We start from the raw sequence: 18,812 nt of genomic DNA, 5'->3' as shown, positions 1-18,812 counted from the left end.
ACTTACCAAAGCACTGGAGCTTAACAGGGTCATAGTATGTGCCTTGTTTGCAGTAGCACTCGTAACCTGGCTGCGTATTCAAACAGAAGCCATTTTTACAGATTTCTTGTCCAAAGAGTTGGCATTCATCAGCATCTGGGGAGAAAACATTAAAGGCTGTGTTACCATAATTATTATGAGGCCATGCAGAGGAGCAAGATGAAATGAAGCCTATACACTTCTCTGTTCAAGCAAACTTCACTTTAAACAGAGGGCCCCAGGAGCACAGATACCCACAGGAAAAAAAAAAAAAATGGTGTGGAAGAGGCTACGATGTGCTCGTAGGCAGAATGGGAAAGGGAAAACTGGTGGACCATAACTTTCCCTTTCCCATGTCAGAGTAAGTCCTGTGGCATAGAGAGACTGGAAGAATCTGCAGCTCCCTTTTCTTTCCTTTGGTAACACACTGCTCTCAGCACCAAGCAAAACAGATGAAGAATATGGCCTGTGTTTTCCAATATAATTTGCTTTACCCAAAGGATTCCCACCATGGATCTAATTTAATCACACCATCTAATTACAAAACTAAGCAGTTATGCTTATGGATGGACTTTGTGACTGCTCTCCTCTCTCCACACAGTTTGGTGACTCTGCTGTGCATGGGAAAGCCTGGGAGTAGAGTCAAGAAGGCTAGGTGACTATATTCACTTCTGACAGATAATTCCAAGTAATAAAAGAGGAGTTGCTCCTACAAGCAGAGGCTTGTGGACAAAAGCAACAGGAACATATGAGTTAGTGTAACAGAGAAAGATCACATTACTAAAAGTACTTGTCCATTTATTATTTGTCCTTTGTGCCATTCCTACAGTTATTACAAAATAAACTTACTGAAAACAGAAAAAGTCTTATTATGGCAAGGATTTGTGGAAGTATTTCCAGATGAACTATTTCCACCCTTCAATATTTATGGCAGCTAGAGATATTATCAACCCTGAGGTAGCACAACAAAAACAATGCAGATTTTCTCTGAGACACATTTGGACATGCTGACACACAGCATGTCCCAAACCTACATTGCAAAGATATACAGAAATCTTAGATCTGCAGAGATAAACAACACACTTGATCCTTGAACAAAAATACTCTCAGAGAGTATTAGGCCCTTTAAGATGAGCTCTGTGACAGTGTTCTGACTTGTCTAGATGTAAATTTTCAGTCTGTCCACCTCTCGTCCCTGCTACCATCAGTCTCGGGTCTGGATTCGTCCCCTGGCACTCTGTTCTTTCCTCCAAGTTGGTGGACAAAGCAACACCTCCAGAGAGTGGAGGTCTTGCGTGAGTTATCCCCATTTAAATGCCCACATTAGTTTGAATGAATCTGGGTACTAGTGCCTTATAATTTTTAGTATCTTTTCATGTCCCATGCACTTTCCAGGTGCAAAGAAACACCTGCTGAGGATAACACAAAAAGATATTAGTAGGACAGAGAACTGAACTCAACCATTGTCTACTCACTAACTTGACAGGAAGACCAGTCTAGTAGTGTCCTAGTCAGTGAGGAAGGATAGTTTGAAAAAGTACTTGTGACAATCACTAGAAAAAAAACCCCCAAAATCTTTTAAGTCCCACCAATTTTTGTCATCTCTCAGAATTAGGTCTGACAGATTAGTGACTTAGCTAGAAGCAACTCTGACAAACGCTTATCTACCAGCCATGTGATACTATGCCTCTATTAAGGTCTTTTAAAAATAGTAAATTTTACTGCATTTTTATGTGATATGAACACACAGTACTCTGCATTTAGTTCTTACTTGTAAAACAGCAATTCCAATAGGAACAAATATATAAAATGTGTGTGCTTTTCTAAAGATCCTGTAGCTGCTATGTAACCCAAAGATAATACGTTGACTTCATTTTAGCTAACACAAATACAGTGTATTTATGCCAAGTAAAATTAATTTCACAAATTATTAATATTAATGGCTACTTCTGAAGCTTGAAAAGGAATTTGGTGGCTCTCACTCTTCCTTCTTAGTGATGCCAACTCCCTCCCACCCACACCCACAAATCCCTTCTGTCACTCTCATTCCTCTGCAATCTTTTGTTCAATACTTATTTCATGGAGTTCTGTAATAAAAACATCATTGCTGAACTTCTCGTCAGTTTTTATATTCATTCTCACTTGTAAGTCTAATGTTTAACAGAACTTTTTTTCTCTCTCCCAACTCCCCATACATTTATTTACAAATTTAAGGTGGCTTTGTGTTTCATATGTAAATGAGTATTTGAGGTTTGTGGTCTCAGCACTTACTCTCACAGTATATAGCACTTAGTATAAATTAAACCAGAGTATTACAGAGACTGTATAATTGACATTCTTAACAATCTGTCAAATGATGATTTTCAGTAATGTTTCATATCACAAGCTGGTTTTGTCACCTAATAAAATTTGAATTAGAATGTTTACATTACCGGCTCACATTTCTAGTCAGTCAACTACCAGAACTTCTGAAATAAACTTACTACAAGTCAGTACTGACCTTTGTAATTCTGAGCAAGAAGCCCGTAAGATGATTCTCCAGAGGGAATGAAACCTTTTCCTTCAGGACACAAATCAGTAAATTCAGCTAGGAGAGAGAGAAAACAAAAAATTATGTTGTTAAGAAAAAGTTACTCACATCCGTACATGTTACATATGTGTTTCAGGGTATTTTGAGAAATCTGAGGCAACGTTTTGCCTTTTTCACATCTATCAGGCAATCACGCACATCTTTAGCTAAATGGGGGATGCTAATGCCACAGCCAGACCTTCCCCTGCTCTCAGTTTGCAGAGCTAGGTTTGAAAAACCTAGCTAGGGTACTCACAGCATCACAGAGCTCCACGCAAACTAATTTCTCTTGCTGCTTGGCAGGAAAATGTAGTCCTTACTGGGTTTCATGGTGCACTGCAGTTATAACAATACCAGTAGCCAAATTATCTTAATTAAAGCTAGCATGGGCCTCTCTGAGCTATACTGCAAGCTGCAATCTAGACATACCCCAACTGAGATACAAACCCCTGTCCACATTCTTCAGTCCTTATACAGGAAAAATACTAATTGACTGCAAGAGGAGGACATGGTGTGGATTACAGAGGGAAATTATTTAAAGTGTCTTGGAGACTATACAGAATCAAATAAACCTATCCAAGCAGAGAGTCTTTTCGTAACCCATTTCACTTCAGTTTCACTGATTCTAAAGTATAGTTAAAACAGGAATTAAACATGACGATACATTTGTGTGAAAAGTAATCTTTAGTGTTTAATCTCAAAAAGTTTACACATGGTCTCTCTTACGTGATTTTCTCCAGCTGGATTCTAAATTTCAGCCATCACTGTTTATGTTTCAAGTACTGTTTTCACTATTTGTGACAAACATCATATGGCTATGTTTTTCTAATTTAATATTTAGAGGTTAAACAATGGTCTGCAGACAACATGATTAACTGACTTGTTCAGTAAGTAGCAAAATGTAAAACTAATGTCACAATATATATCACTAATTCATAGTGCTGTGGAAACAACGTTACAAAGAATAGCTGCAGACTCGAAAACACTGTGATGCTTACCTTTGTTTTCCAGCTTGTGGGAAATATCTAACATGTTACCATAGCATCTGGAAAAAGCTTCTGTGAGAATCCATCTTTGTTTAAAATCAGTTGGAGATAATTGTGTTCAGTAACGGGCTGTTTTTATCCCTAGGGTAACTGCAGTGAAGCCAATGGATTTACACCAGGTATGAATTATTCCTATTAACTTTTCCTCTGTGGAAGTCTCCCGTGGATAAATCATGACTAAATACTACAGAATACGGGATTTAATGGGCAAGCCTTCTCTGAAGGCAAAGCAGATTACTGTTAACATAAACACAATCCTTCAAAAGTTTGCAAAGGGACAGAAGGCCTCCTCTTACCAGTTCCAAAGACAGGGCATGGGAAGATTTCACAGTTATCACCCCAGCCAGCACCCAAGGTACAGCAGCATTCTTGTTTGGTTACATTGGATGTAAGCACATTGTCACAGAAATTAGCATCGTTCAGATTGTAGTAGCACTCCTTCTTTCCATCTTCATGTTGATCAGCCTCTAATGGTAATTCTAAAGGTGAAAAGAACACATAAACCACGTAAGATGACATGTGAAATGAATCAGTTTTACAGGAGAATCAGGAGAGCCACAGTACCTCGATTTCACCACAGTGAAGAGCAGCATTGTCTGGCAGGGAAGAAAGTGGTTAAGTACAAATTTTGGTTTAACTTTTTTGTTCTTAGGAAGAATGAGGGAAGTATATAACCTTCCTTTGACTTTTTCAGACCTGTTCTCCAACTTGGCCTCAAAGGGATTGTTCACATTCGCAGTTCTTTCATTTTTAAGCAATGCATGAACTACCTGCTCTCATGCTCAACTATCTACCTACCATGCCCAACTACTGACATAGTGCTTTTCATGTATGAATCCTGAAGCTCTTCGCAGAGGTGAGCAAACATTACAACCTAATTTTACAGATAAAGGAGCTAAGGCACAAACTGAAAAGGCCTGATTTTCAAAAGAATGAACATTTCCAGCCCCTTTTAATTTGACTGGGAAAAAAGCATGTTCCACACTTGAAAACAAGGCCCTCTATGATTTTTGCAAAAGTAACTAACTGACTCCACAGTAAGCAGAGGAATATAATGCAGATGTTAAGTTAACTGACTCTGTGCTTTACTTTAAAATAGGCATCCAGCCAAGAAGTCAGATTTTCTGCCTTTAGCAGTTGAGTGGGTCCTCTCACAATATTTATAAGCACTGGAGGCAAAATAGTCTCTCCCATACATCCAATAAAAAACCCTATTAATAGTCAAAGACCTTTCTAAAGCAAGGCATTCCTAAAGTACACCAAGAAGCGAGTTTGAAAAGAAATACGTAGTTAAAGCTTCTATGTTTTCAGAACTCTGTCTGTCTAACCTTGCACTTCCACAAAAATTCTCATCAAGAGCTCAGAAGTGGCAACTATCACATAAAATTGTCATTCACACTTGATCAATATGAAAAACTTTTCATAGGCCATCCATAAGATAACCGAGTTCTAAAATTACAAATGCTCACATTTATTAATCAAAACCAAAACTCTGTTCAGGAACTCAAGATAGATAAATCTTGAGGTGACTAGTTTATTTCCTTTATATCTTGGGAAATTCTTCATGCTTAGCACTTAACAAACGTTTAGTTCATAGAAACCTACTCATAATTACTGCATGTGGGCTGATTTTCCGTTGTTTGAGATTTCATTCATTTCTACTCAGGCTCTTGCACGATATGCCAAGCATAAGACATTTCTCAAGTTAACACATGTATCCAGGTGGGAATCAAAACCTTATTTTATACCCGAGTGACAGTCCATTTCAAAATGCTGGAAGATTAGTAAACCCCAAAGAGTTGTGGCATATAAACTACCTTTGTTTGCTTTGCAGCTCTTTTCAAGAGCTTAAGGCTGGCCCACTTATAAGTACTGGTATACCTGGGAGAGCCAAGTTCACTTGACCACCTCATCTGTCTGCCTCTCGTCGTCTCTTGGAGGTCAAGCTCAGCCTCTTTATGCCAGTTATAGGGTGGATTTTCTTCCAATCCCATCCACTTAAAAAATAATGGTTGTGAGGTGGGAACTTGAAGATAGTGACTGTCCAGCAAACGCTGAAGGAATTAAATGAACTCCAGCTCTTGCTACCTCAAGCCTGTTATCCCTGCCCACCCACATTCCCCCAGGCAGATGGGGCAAGGCAGTTTTACTGAACATGCAAATACTAGATTTGTTTTGAGAAAAGCAGGTTTCAAAATGCCAGTATGGATTACCCGTTATTGCACTTCAACAGTATGAACATGTGTAATAGTTCTTTTGGCTTCTAATTCCAAACAGACAATTGGATTTATTTCTATGTTCCTCAGAAAAGTCACTGTTCCTGTTTTGGGAGGTTGAGGGGCTGGCAGACACCTCTATTGAAATTTAGTACAATGTTGCCACCTACAAGGCAAACTTTCCTTTGCTGTTTCGCCAATACAACTAAGTTGTACATTAAAGGAAACACCCAGCTGAGCACTCATTTCATCTTTGGTAGTTTAGCTTGCGGTCTCCCCTCATCAGATAATTACAATTTTCCATAATGTGCTGAATTTCATAAAGTGTGGTGGGTTTGCGGTATCAGCTGCTATCCAATAGGAACTACGTTAAGACTATCGTGTCACAGAAACGCAACTGAACTAAATCTGTTATTCCAAGGTGAGAGAGCAGTACTTTAGCCACAAATTATACATTTTCCTTGGCCATTTGCCATCTGTCTAACTGAATCAAAGCCAAATCTTCAACAGGAGAAAAAAGCATGGCAGTTTTCATGCTGTTTACCAGAGAAAGAACACCAGAAGCTGCCCCGGGAGGAAGGGGAGACAATCTCATCATGTCATTGTTTATTCCCATTTTACATATGATGTGTTGGTTTCTCCTCCCATTATCTGTTCAGCAGCTTAAAAGTCTGTTGTTTACACAGCTGTGACTGAGGGTTAGTCAAGCAGGCGTCATGAATGTTTGGAAAGCAAATGAGACACAAATCTTTTATTATTCTTTTTTTAAACCAAGACCAGTCTGTGTCTACAAGCTCATAATTTCTCTCTCATACATTATTAACCATTTATTAAACAGGTTGTTTTTGAGAGTGGTTTCATCAGGTGTGTTGACAAAATATGATAGGAAATGGGTACTTTTTTTTTGTATCATTGTTGTTTGTTTTTTTGTTGTTAGAAAATGTAAAATATCTCTCTACTTAAGGCATGCTGGTGAAGGAACATAATTTTATCAGGTCGTTGATACGACTGCTCTATTAACACCCTACAGAGAGATTCTGTATAGTTGCTGCTAGATTGAACTCTGAAATATTTATTAGAAATAGATTTATCTACCTTAGTGTAACCTTGATCCAACAATATGCTTCAGCATGTGTTTGATGCAAAAATGTGCATTAGTAATATAGGATTCAGTAGATAATCAGGATATTAGCATATGCTTAGACTTCAGCATACACTTAAATATTTGCCTAAATAGTGGCCTGTTAACGACCGTGATCTGAAAAAACCAAAACATATAGAACTGATGGGATCTTAAATACTGCGACTGTGTACCAACGCCTGTTATTCACAGGTGGAATCAGTAAGGCGGTTGCTAAAGTGAAAAATCATCATTACAAGTTCATGACTTCTAAAACCTCAGCAAAGACTCCAGTGACGCTGAGCAAACAGCTTGAGTAAAAGAGACTTTCAGAACCTGGTTTTCAAAAAGACAGTAAAAACAGATTAGTATGTGCCTATCGTCAGGGTGTACTTGTTTAGATTTCTCAATTGGCTCCACATGTGGCAAGCTACACCACCTAACGTGTGTGTGTGCAGTGTATATGCATATACGTGCACATGTACAGTTCAGGGATTAGTGATGCACATTTAAAAATGATATCTAAGACTATGTTCATAGATGACTGAAATTCAGATTGTTATTTACCTTAGAAAACCATGCACATATTGCCATAAAAAAATAATACCAATATAAAGAGTTTTCTTTAAAGTCTTAACATTTAGAAAGCCCTTGAAGTTTAGGAAATTTAGAATCTGTACTCAGGCACCAGATTTCTAGCCTTGAGGAAGCTGTTGGATCAGATTTATAAAATGTTACTTTGGCAGCCTCAAATTTTTTGTGCTGGTGGTTGGTTAGATGCAGGGGGGATTGATTTTGTTTTAATACCAATCAGTCTAGGAGGGACTCATGTTTGGACATCAAAACTGTGATTTGTACTTATAAACCCTAGTAAATACTGTTAAATATCTTGCCATAAATAACTGGTCACATTTCATGTAACCAGGAGAAAGCAACGTCTAAATTAGCTGTAGGTAGCCAAGTGGGCCCTGGTACCTTAGTGGAATTCTGTCACTGTAATTCTTTTTATTGGCTGAGCTGTAACCCAAACTTGTGATCTTACTGACCTTTGTATATGTAAGCCAGATTCCTGCTGGTGTACATATGTTTACATACATGCTTTTGTTTGCAATTCTTATTTTAAATCATACCTGTTAAAATCCTCAAATATATACTATTCTTTATAGCTTCTGGATTCAATGCAATGAGATATATTAGTAATATATTAGTATATATTAGTAATTTAGATGCACACTAGAATATGCATTTTTTCACAATTACAACCATGTTAATATGGATTATTCCTCAAACTGCATTCAGCTTGGTACTTGCTAGAAATTCATCATAAATGATATCTTGTTAAAAGAATACATGAGAAGACTTTAACCCAAACCAGGCATTTTTTTCTCTCTAGGTACAAAGATGTATAACAGCAAAATTTCATCTAATACAAAAGAGTTCTTTCCTCCTTTATCTTTTCTTCCTTCTGAAGCATTTGCTACATTTTGTGAACAGCAGGGCAGAGAGGAGGGGAATAAGACACTCAAACCTTGCCCTACAACTTTTTTTTGGTTTGCTACTGGAACATGACAATAGGGGCTAGAATTGCTGATACATACACTGGGAAAATTGTTTCAGGACACAGCTAACGATAGATGAATTTCCATCAAGTGAAATCTAAATAGAAGGAAGTCTCTAATGAGCCCTAATGGCTGGTAAAGAAAAGTGTGAACACACCCCATTGCACAAAGCTAACAGCCTTTAACGACATGCAGAAAAGTTCCTAAATTAAAGTATCATTTCAGCAATCTTCACCTGTTTCCACTCGATAAGAGGTGGACAAACTTTTCTTTATGCACAAAAATAAAAAATGAGAAATAAGCAAAAGCTGAGTAAACCACACTGAACTACAGATATCTGCAACAGGATAATGCAGATTAAATCCTTCCTTTCTGAAAATAGGCATGATGCAAGCTAATGCTGACAGATGATGTCCACATGCACCGTAGGAGCTCTCAAAGCTCTCACCATGCCTGATTTGAGTATGTGGCTTGTCAAAGCCAGAGGATGTGTGGCTATTCCATTGCTCTTTGCAGGGAGGTATCGTGCTATTCCATACGATCATGCTGCAGCTGGTCTTGGGGGAGGCTGAAGTACTCATCATTGGGCAAACGATGGGCTCATCCTGCAGTGAGCACATGGGGTTTATACCACTTACAAATGGGAAGGAAAAGATTGGTTTTGTTCCCTCTTCAGTTGACAGCTGCACAAGGGCCACCCGTTGGTTCCCAGAACAAAACAGGAACAAGCAAAGTGAGCAGACGCAGAAGAATAAAGTGTGTATTGTCAGCTCCTGAAATGTCAAATCCAGAGGTACATGGGGCAATGTCACCACTTGACTGGTCAATCTCTGAGGTCTTGAGAAACAGAAGCCAACTGATAAGAGAAAAAAAACCCCAGCAAGGCTGCAGGATGTACAGGAAAGCAAGAATCCTTTTTAAGAAGAACTAGCAACAGCACTTTCGTCCTTTTACTTTGGAAGAAAAATAACAGAATAAATAGTAAGATCTCTGTTCCTAGTACTGCCGCTTTTCCTTATTCTAATTCAAGGGCATATGGTGTATAAAGTACATCTCACTGGGTCCTAATTTGCCTGTCTTCTGATCTCCTATCTCACTGATCTCCTTCTGATCTTCCTCCTTGATGACCTTATCAGAGGAGAGACAAAGGTGAAGCACATGTTTTGTTTAGGGCCTGATGAAGGCTGGAGGGGAAGGAAGAATGGCTTCTTTCCAAACTGATCACAGTAAAGCTATGCTCACTGGTGACAACAAAATGGAGTTAGTACTGACAGTAGGGTATTCATCCTGACAGTACAATCAGCCACACTGGGTTTTTCATCCCCTCCCTCCCCACAGTAACGATTGGGTATGTCCTTGAATGCTCCTTGGACTTGACTTCTTCTTACATGGGCTCAGGTCCTCTGCTAATTTCTTTAGCTTTGGTTTTGTTTTGACAAGTAGCTGAATTCTCCCAAGTACTACCTCCTCACAGTACCAAAACGAAGATGGCATTTGCATCTCCTGCAAATCCTGACAATATAATTTAAACTCTCTTCTTCCATGAATTCATGCAAGAACTTTAAATGCTGCTACTTCAGTTATCGTCAGTGGGTATTTAAGCTAATCTGCCTCATGGTGGAAAGATACTGCAGTATTTTCCCTTGCAAACAGGAATGGAGCCAGTACCACTGGGTATTGCTCTGCTGCCTCAGACATCTTACTTTTTTTTCATTCCTCCATAAAACAAGCTCCTGTAGGCCTGAATCTTTCTCACAAGATTTTGTAAAGGTTTCAGTTTGTCAATCAGCTGTTAATGATATTTCACAGGCATTTCTTGAGTGCTGCTGAGTGCTACACTCAGTGATCTAAATACTTGTTGCAATTAGATCACAGATATTTCAACCTCGTTTACAAGTCTGAAAGACCATGAGTGATAAGAGAAAATAGCCACAGCCTTGTAAGCTGTAGAGTCTGCATCCTGGCAGTAGAGCCAGTTATTTTAAAGATTTCCAGAAGCTAGATCAGCCTGCAGTGTAAGAACAAAATAAGAAAAACACCAGGATTTGCATTCTGGAGGGGAAAAGAAGCTGTGCAAGTAAATCCCTTCATTTCTTGTACTCTGTCGCTCCTTATTGTGGGCTTATTCCTTTCTGCAAACTGGATCGGTGTAGAAATGTGGAGGCAACTTTAAGAGTTCTAAACTAATTGTTAATGAGCGTATTTCCAGTAGTATTTGCAACACCCAAACCACCTGATAACAAAAGCTCACAAATCCAGTACAATGGAGTACTAGGAAAAACAGGACAAAAGATGGAGTAAAACAGGGAAGGACACTCAAAAAGGCACTTGAAGAGACTGACAACAATTCAGTGTTTTGGTTTTTTGCTTTCCCAACTACCTGTTCTGAGGACTTATGTTAGTACTAGATAATGCTAAGAGGATACCGCTATATACAGATTTTGGTTTTACTCATATGCTCCCTTAAACATTGTCCAAGCATACTAGTGGATGTTTGTAAAAATTTGAACAAAAAATAAAATCACTCAGGCCATAGACTTGATTCCATATCACATTTCATTGTTACAGTGCAGCAAACAAGAGACTGTTTACTCTCAACTCCTGTAACTGTTCATTATTACTGCCAAGTCTGTTGACGTACAAAATTTAGAAGGTGTTTCTGCTATATTTTCACTGCTAATGATTCAGTGATAACATATTCCATCCTAGAAACACCTCTTCTCATGCACACACACTTTCAAGGAGACAAAGTTTTAAATTTTTCTGTTGTAGTTAAAGCAACACCAGCATTTAAATCTACTTTACCTTTCCATTGGTTACATATGCAGTGGAAATCATGCCAAGCATGCAAAAATCCACTGGCGTTTTACCTGGTGAGGTACGGAAGCGACACTGTCCGGTCATCGGATCATACTCCTGGTTTTCATCAGAGCACAGGCACAGGAAAGAACCATCAACATTTTCACAGAGGGCTTCGCCACATACTCCACTCAGCATTTCACATTCATTCACATCTGGGGAAAAAATCCAAAACATAAATCAATTCAGACCCATTACTGACAGTTTGGTCTTTTATCTGCTGTATCTGTGCCAATATTGTCTGCCAGATTACAGATGTGATCTCTGGGGAAGGATTAAAAACTCACTAATACCTAAGTGGATTCATAAACAAGTAGTCAGTCCTTTGAAATAAAGGCCCCTGAAAGCCACAGTACAGTTTTTATAGACTATTGGTGCTGATTAGGTGTTGCCTGTAGGCCAGAACACTGGCTTTCATTTTTTTCAGGTTTTTTTTTTTTGGTTTCTTTCTCATTTTTAAATACTTGCTTTTCTTTGTACCCTTTTCTTGGGATTTAAGATTCAGACTCATTTCATTTGTTTTCTTAACTAACTTTATTATTGAACTTCCACTGCATTCAAGGAACAAAATGAGTAGGTTTCGGTGCGATTCAGACTGCACGATGAAAAGAGAAGTCTCTTTTCTCCTCAAAATCCCATTTTCCTTGTGAACATCCACTGAACAGTGAATTCCCCAGCCCCACCACCCCCACGTGCCTCTTGTATGCATGGCCTCACAGGCTGTTCTGGAACCTACAAGGGTTATGCCCAGATCACCCAGGGAGCCCCTTCCAAACACTGCAAATTTCCTCTCCCCAAAAAGACCCCACATATTTTTAACTTGGATTTCGTATACCTGCTCACTAGTCTACCCTGAAATGCTTTTTGATTGATGGGAGGGTTGTCTGCTGTTTAAACAAGGGTTACCAAATACTGTCGGGATCACTTAACTTTACTCTCTTCTCAGTTGCTGAAGTTTACGTTTGAAAGTCTACTTTGTGTACTAATGACAGCATCTGAAAATTATAATTTTCACTATTCAGAAATATCTATAATTGAGTGTGGTCTAAAGTATAACTCACGAGCCAATGTTTTATCCTTTGTACCTGTTATCCAGCAAGAATAAATATCTAGTCATATGACTGAATGTTGATTTTTGTGGGTTTTTTTAATATAAATATGCATTTTAACTTACGGTTTGCTCACCACTTTTAAAATGTACTTACATTTTTCTTTATCTTTTTGCTGGATTCCTGTCATAAGGAATGTCTTCTCTGGGGAACGCTGCCTGGCCAGGAACTAAAGAGACTTACCTTTTCCTGAAATTGTTTTGGTAGATAACTGGCATCAAAATTTATAAGAGTATTTTATATTATATAGTGTATACAAGAAAAAAAACCCCTAAGACATTATTTTATGGTGCAGAATCACTTCACTGGCAACTCAAAATTAAATTTAGTTTCACACCAGCTTTTGCTTTCCTTTTTTTTTTTTCCCCTTTCTTTGCTTCATTTGTTTTCATCCGTGAAAAGTCACTGTATGCAAAAATAACATTGGTATGTTGCAAACTATGTGCCAAATGGCATAAAGAATTTTGTAATAAAACTATTTAATAGATTAGGAAACACATACAAACACTTCTGTAAAACTTCTAACTCCTCCTCTCTGTTTAGTATTCCATTTAGGTCTCTGTTCCTGGTAAATGTGTTTCATCCTGAGTCTGGCTTGAAGAAATTGGTTAATGAATACCTTTCCTTGATCTGGTATTAATTTTATATTAGAAACTTGTGCTGCCTCAAATGGACCTCAGGTCCAACCATCACTATTAACAACAGATCTGGAAACCTATTACTCACAAGAGAAACGTGCAGTATTTACACATGTACAAAAATCTCACATCTTTTCATGGTGATAAGTGTCTTTCCTGAGCTCGAAGCCAATGTTAAAATCTGTTCAAATATGATGTGCCTAGGGAGGTGTGCCGCCTAATTCAGACTGGCTGTACCACATGCCAGACGTTATTTCCTGTAGGGAGGTAGTACAGAGTTCTGGTTATTCAGCTAAGAGACTAAACAGATGTTGCATTTAAATAGGCTAAAGTAGTAAATTCAATCTATTATGGTTTATATTTGTGAATGGTCCCAATGTGCAGAAATACTGGGTCATCTTGTTTTTTTTTTTTAAAGAGATAAAATGAGTGGCTCAGCTTATTTGCTGTTGGTTTCCATTCAATCCTAGTAACAGGTTCTCATTAAATAGATACACAGTTAAGTTCCCAGCTGGCACAAAGTTCAGTGAGTAAAGCACAGCTCAACCTTATTTTACTCGTAAGTGGTTCAACTTTAACAAAAAATGTCAGAAAACAAAAACGTTCTTGTGAAGAAATGCATTTTGCTCATATGCCGCTTTTTGCTCACTAGAACCTTGCAGGAATGACTACTCGCACCTAAGAACTCACCCGTACACCCTTGCCCATCCTGTGCATCCTGATACCCTTGGTAACAGAGGCAGCGGTAGGAGCCATCCATATTTTCACAGAACCCGTGACTGCCACATATTGTGCCGTTCGCACATTCATCAACATCTGCAAGGCAGAATTTTAACATCAGATGGGCCGCATGACAGTCAAAGGTAGACATTCATGAAGAGTGCAGAAAAACAACAGACAGGCCATTTTTGCAAACAGATGCAGCGGTGTCCCTCTATCCATTGGGAGGCAAACACAAAGGACAAGACACAAAAATTTAATGTAAGCACATGTACAATTTAAGAAATTGTTTCAGTGTTACCTTCACAGGAATTATCTTCTGTCAGACAACAGTTTTGGTCAGCTGTGTCTCAACTGTTTCACCAAACCTGCCAATCATGGCACGATGCCACAGAGTAAGATATAGTTTAAATATGACCGTCTCTCTGACTGGCTTACAGATTCTGCCAGTGCAGCATTATACAGTCAACAACACGGGTGAAACTGAACCCACTGTGCCTACAAGAAGAGTTCACAGGTACGGTTGCATCCATTGGGCAGAAGTGCTGCACAGGTCTCATTCAGGCTCTCAGCACAGAAGAGAATTTCACGGTGTATGTGTAAATGGTAAACATCTGTGGACTGAGCCTTCTCGCTTTAATCCTGTAAGTTTACACGTATGAATAATCTTACTCAGGTAGGCGAAGTAATTACAATGCCTGCACGCTTTCTGTACTGGCCCTTTCATTTGTAGTTCCCATTTGTGGTTTGCCAGCCTTACAAGTAAGAGTCACTTGCATGAGTAAGTCTCCTCTTTGACTCAGCTGCCCATCAGCCTATAATGAAGCAGAGCCACTTGTGGCAGAATGTGGTTTATTTTTGTAAGTGTATTACAAGTGCTAGGAACGTATTACTTTTATCTTCACTCAAAGTAAGATGTAAACCCAAGGCTCTGATCATCTGTGGTCATTAAAGATGTCATGGTGTGTTTTTCAGGAGGAAGAACATTAACTGAAACTGGGAACCTGCCAGGATACTAGGATTAGTACCTTCTGCCTTCTAAATTCCTCTGCAGTTAGAAGCAAAGAAATTATCGCTATACTTCTTTCCTAGAGACCATTATGACTGTTAAGTAAGGTTGCTGTCTGCTTAGAATTACCTTCTGCACTGTGCCACCTCAGGGGAAATTACATTTTAAATGGTGAATAAAGTGATTCACTTTTGATTTATCTGGGTACTAGCTACTATCACTACGTCTGCACATTACAGTAGACCTTCATGTGATGGAGCCTACCGTCATTCTTCACTGGAGCAGTGAAGGCCTTAGGGCACTCGCTGAACTAAAGGGCTGGTGGGACTGAATCCTGCATTGCCACAGAGAGGAGGCTGCTTTGAACAGGTGAACAGCACGGCTGCTTGGTCTCTTTCTGAAAGGAGAGGGTAGAGCTGTCTACTCCTCCAGCTGTGCACAGCTGTGTCAAACAAAGGCCCAGAAAAGTCAGCAAAGATGCACCTTGTTCTTCTCGTGACAGTGCTCACCGAGCAAGGACATTTTTACTTTTAAAGTGTGTCTTACGCTCAGCTGAACTCTTGGTCTTTGAACCGCATGGTCACAGCTCCCCAAGCCACCCAAATTTGAGCAGCACATCATTACCATTCACACGTTCCCTAATAGGTTACCTGTTGTGTGGCTCTCTCACTCCCCAGGTGCCCAAATTCATCCACACATGCTTCTGTCTGCCTCAGGGAGAGGCTTTTTGGGGGTCTTGAAAACCAGCTTTTCCTATTTGCTGTAGTTGGGGTTTGAACATGTTTAGAATTGCACATAGATTTTTAAGGCCAGAAGAGACTATCCACATCATGTAGCCTGACCTCTCAAATAGGTTAAAAAAAAGACTCTGGCAAATTTTGTGAGTAAATTGTGGATTCTAACATCTTTTTCAGAAAGGCATCTAATTTCACTTTAGGATGTTTAAGTGATGGAAAACTTACCTCTTCTCCTACTAGGCTGCTCCACTGGTTAACAACCTTCAGCTAAAACACAAAATTCATGCAAAAACTGTATGTACTACATACACTGAAATCTAGGAGACATGAGTATAATTGATAATGGTAAAAAAAAAAAATACTTGCAGATGGAACTGGCAGAATAATTTATTTGGTTTGTTAATAAAGGCTTTAATATCTTTATATGAATAAGGCTCTTTATATCGATTCATTAAACAAAGGAAAAATATTGAATTAATTTATCTTAGAAAGGGTTTGTATTTGGCAAAGAATACAATAGCTAGTATGTTTGTTCTCAAGGAACCGAATATGAAAATTTGGGTGGTTTCTGCATACTGAACTTATTGAAATCTACCACAAACTCTCCCTAGTAGAATTAATTCAGCAATAAGAGTAAGCAATATATATCTGTATTAAAGACACTGTCAAAGGCGGAAGGTCAAGTTATCACCTTTGATACTCTTTCCTTTTCCAGTCACCATAATGACAGAATTATAAGAAGATGCATATGGAGTTACTGGGAGAAAGAAGATACAAATTCTTTACAGTTGTGTTTTTCTGGTCCCTCGCTCTTGCTGCTGTGCATTATACCTGCATAACATACGTTATTTTAATTTTTATTCTCATGTGATCATCAGAGTTTCACATCTGGTCAAAAATCTGAATACTCTATCTCTTATTCAGAAAATCCTGTTAAGTTAAGAAAGGGAATTCAAAATGAGTAAACAATGGTGGATTGATCACCAGGAATTTAAGACAACAGACAATAATGCAGCCTTCGTATTTTCAGTGGCCAGCTACAGTTTAATAGCAAAAGTTCCTGAGCCACAGGACAGTTACTCTGTTAAAAGCCTAGACAAAAGAAACTACAAGTGGGGATTTTAGAATTACCTAAATTACAGTATTTGTCTTACTTAATAGCTAAATGTTAAAGGAAACAGATAGAGGAATAGATCATGCAGCTGGTTCTCTGAAGGTAAACTAAGGTCATTGACTGAAAAGCTGCAGAAACAAAACCTGTGATTGTAGCAAGTGTCCTAATTTAGTATATAAGACAGCCACAGAAGACGGTTTTGTTTTAAAGAACACACAGTCTGAACATGACTGGATCTTTCAGTGTATGGGAAATTACAGAGAAGGTCCAGGTACCACATATTTTTCCTTGTCTAGACAGCTCATTCAAAGGACTCCTGTTTTACAGCCGGAAAGGGCATTTGTTTCTTTAATCACTCTGTAAAGCATGAGGCTTGTAATCAGTGATTCTCTTGCTATATGGAGACAAAGCAAGGGGAAAAACTACATATGAAACTAATACATCCTATGTCTATGCAGTGACTAAAGCAGTTCTCTGTAATTATGACCTGTTTTAGAATCCATGACTCAGTGCTGCCTGCTTTAATCAGAACTCCTTTGATCTGACATCATCAGGATCTAAAGAAAGGTAAAGCATGTGTGCGCTCAAGCACACTCCAGCTCAACACTGTGTTCCTGTTTTCTGCCAGCCTGAACAAGATGAAGGCATACTCAACCTCAGGCGTGATATTTAAGTCTCACTGAAATCTACTTACATGGCAAAGTGTCTGGAAGAGGAACTGTTTCCTAGGAAAGTTCTGTACAGTGCTTAGGGGAACAGAGCTCAGAGAGTTCCAGGGCTGCCCGTAACACCCATACGTAAAAATCACCATCATGAGAAAATTAGAAAAATGAATAATTGAATGAAGACTTTGGCCATCTAGAGGCAATAATGCTGGATGGTCATTTCAACATTGTGATGATGTGGGTAAGAAAGATTCTTGTTTTCCCCTTTGTGTTCTTACTTCTCTAGCCAGCATCCAGTTAAGAAGTAGTTGATGCCCTAAAACATCTCTATCAGCAAATGTGAGAAGGCTGGCGAAGTCTGTGAATGCTCACTGTGAAACAAGAAGGTAGCTCACAGGAGCACACTCTGGAGATGCATACTTGAATCTATGTTTGGCAGAAGGCCGAGCTTTCTAACTTCAGTATTTAACCAGAGATTTGGTGAAGCTGTGAAGTTGTCTATGGCATAAAATTTACTCCACGTAACAGATAATACTCTGCCCCAAAAGGAGTCCTAGATTTACCGTACCCTTTTCCTAAAGCTGCCCTGTCTATCTTACAAGGGCAGAATTATGGTTGTGATGTGCAGTTACAGCAAACATCTACTCTCTTAAAGTGTCTTTGGTGGCAGAGGTAACAGTTGTGCACTGTTCATAGCTCTGCTCTTTGTTTCGCTGGTTTTCAGACTTCTTAGGTATGCAGCCACCTTGAACGATGGACAATCTAGCATCTTTGTGTACAGATTTGTAAATTATTCTTTCATCACAGAATGATCTGTGCATGCTCCATGCAAGCATCCAAAAGGCTCAGACGGGTGACTTATTCAGTGGACAAGGAAAGGAGAACAGGAAACAAGACAGTAAGTGAGGAGAAAGGAAGAAGCAGAGGTTGGAGAGCCCTGGTGGGATGTGTACTTTTTGTGGAGTGCGTGCTGAGGCAGGCAGTGAACCTCAGGGCTTGGAGCAGAGAGAGGGAAAAGTGAGGGAGCCACTGAGAGACATATGGGACTAGACACGGAGACAGAAGAGTCGCTTGGGCAGGGTATTGACTTCAGGGTAAGCATCAGAGAACCTCTAACTTCAGTTTTTGCCAACACAGTTGACTAGCAGCCAACTGGGTAAAATGCTGCCTTTACAGGAACCCCAGAGAGCTCGACAGGGAACTAGGGAGCACTCTGAGAGCCTCCTGTTGAGAGAGCCTGGTGCAGCCAAATTGCTAAGCCTGGGGCCAGGCGGCAGTGGAATGTCAATGCTACAACAAAAGTTTGTCTACACCTTGGAAGAAGACACAGTCTCCACAGCTGTTCAGTTTACCTTGGCCAATGGCCATAAAAACTCCATACCAGAACTGAACCACATGGGTTACTTAAATGTTTTATGTTGTTGTTGTTTCTG

General features: G+C 39.2%; 1 protein-coding gene across 6 annotated transcripts in view; it reads right to left on the bottom strand.

Moving 5' to 3' along the window:
• LTBP1 (latent transforming growth factor beta binding protein 1) overlaps positions 1-18,812 on the bottom strand; it is a 203,788-nt gene that overhangs the window by 21,879 nt on the left and 163,097 nt on the right. For all 6 annotated transcript variants that reach the window (XM_075496119.1, XM_075496120.1, XM_075496122.1 and 3 more), the window contains 5 exons: positions 13,825-13,950; positions 11,399-11,542; positions 3,930-4,112; positions 2,519-2,605; positions 7-135 (listed from right to left, as the gene is read on the bottom strand). In XM_075496119.1, coding sequence (XP_075352234.1) covers positions 7-135; positions 2,519-2,605; positions 3,930-4,112; positions 11,399-11,542; positions 13,825-13,950 — 669 coding nt within the window. The remainder of the gene's footprint in view (positions 1-6; positions 136-2,518; positions 2,606-3,929; positions 4,113-11,398; positions 11,543-13,824; positions 13,951-18,812) is intronic.

Source organism: Mycteria americana, chromosome 3 (assembly GCF_035582795.1).
Source record: "Mycteria americana isolate JAX WOST 10 ecotype Jacksonville Zoo and Gardens chromosome 3, USCA_MyAme_1.0, whole genome shotgun sequence".
Taxonomy (NCBI): Eukaryota; Metazoa; Chordata; class Aves; order Ciconiiformes; family Ciconiidae; genus Mycteria; species Mycteria americana.
This window is presented reverse-complemented; position numbering and strand designations above follow the sequence as displayed.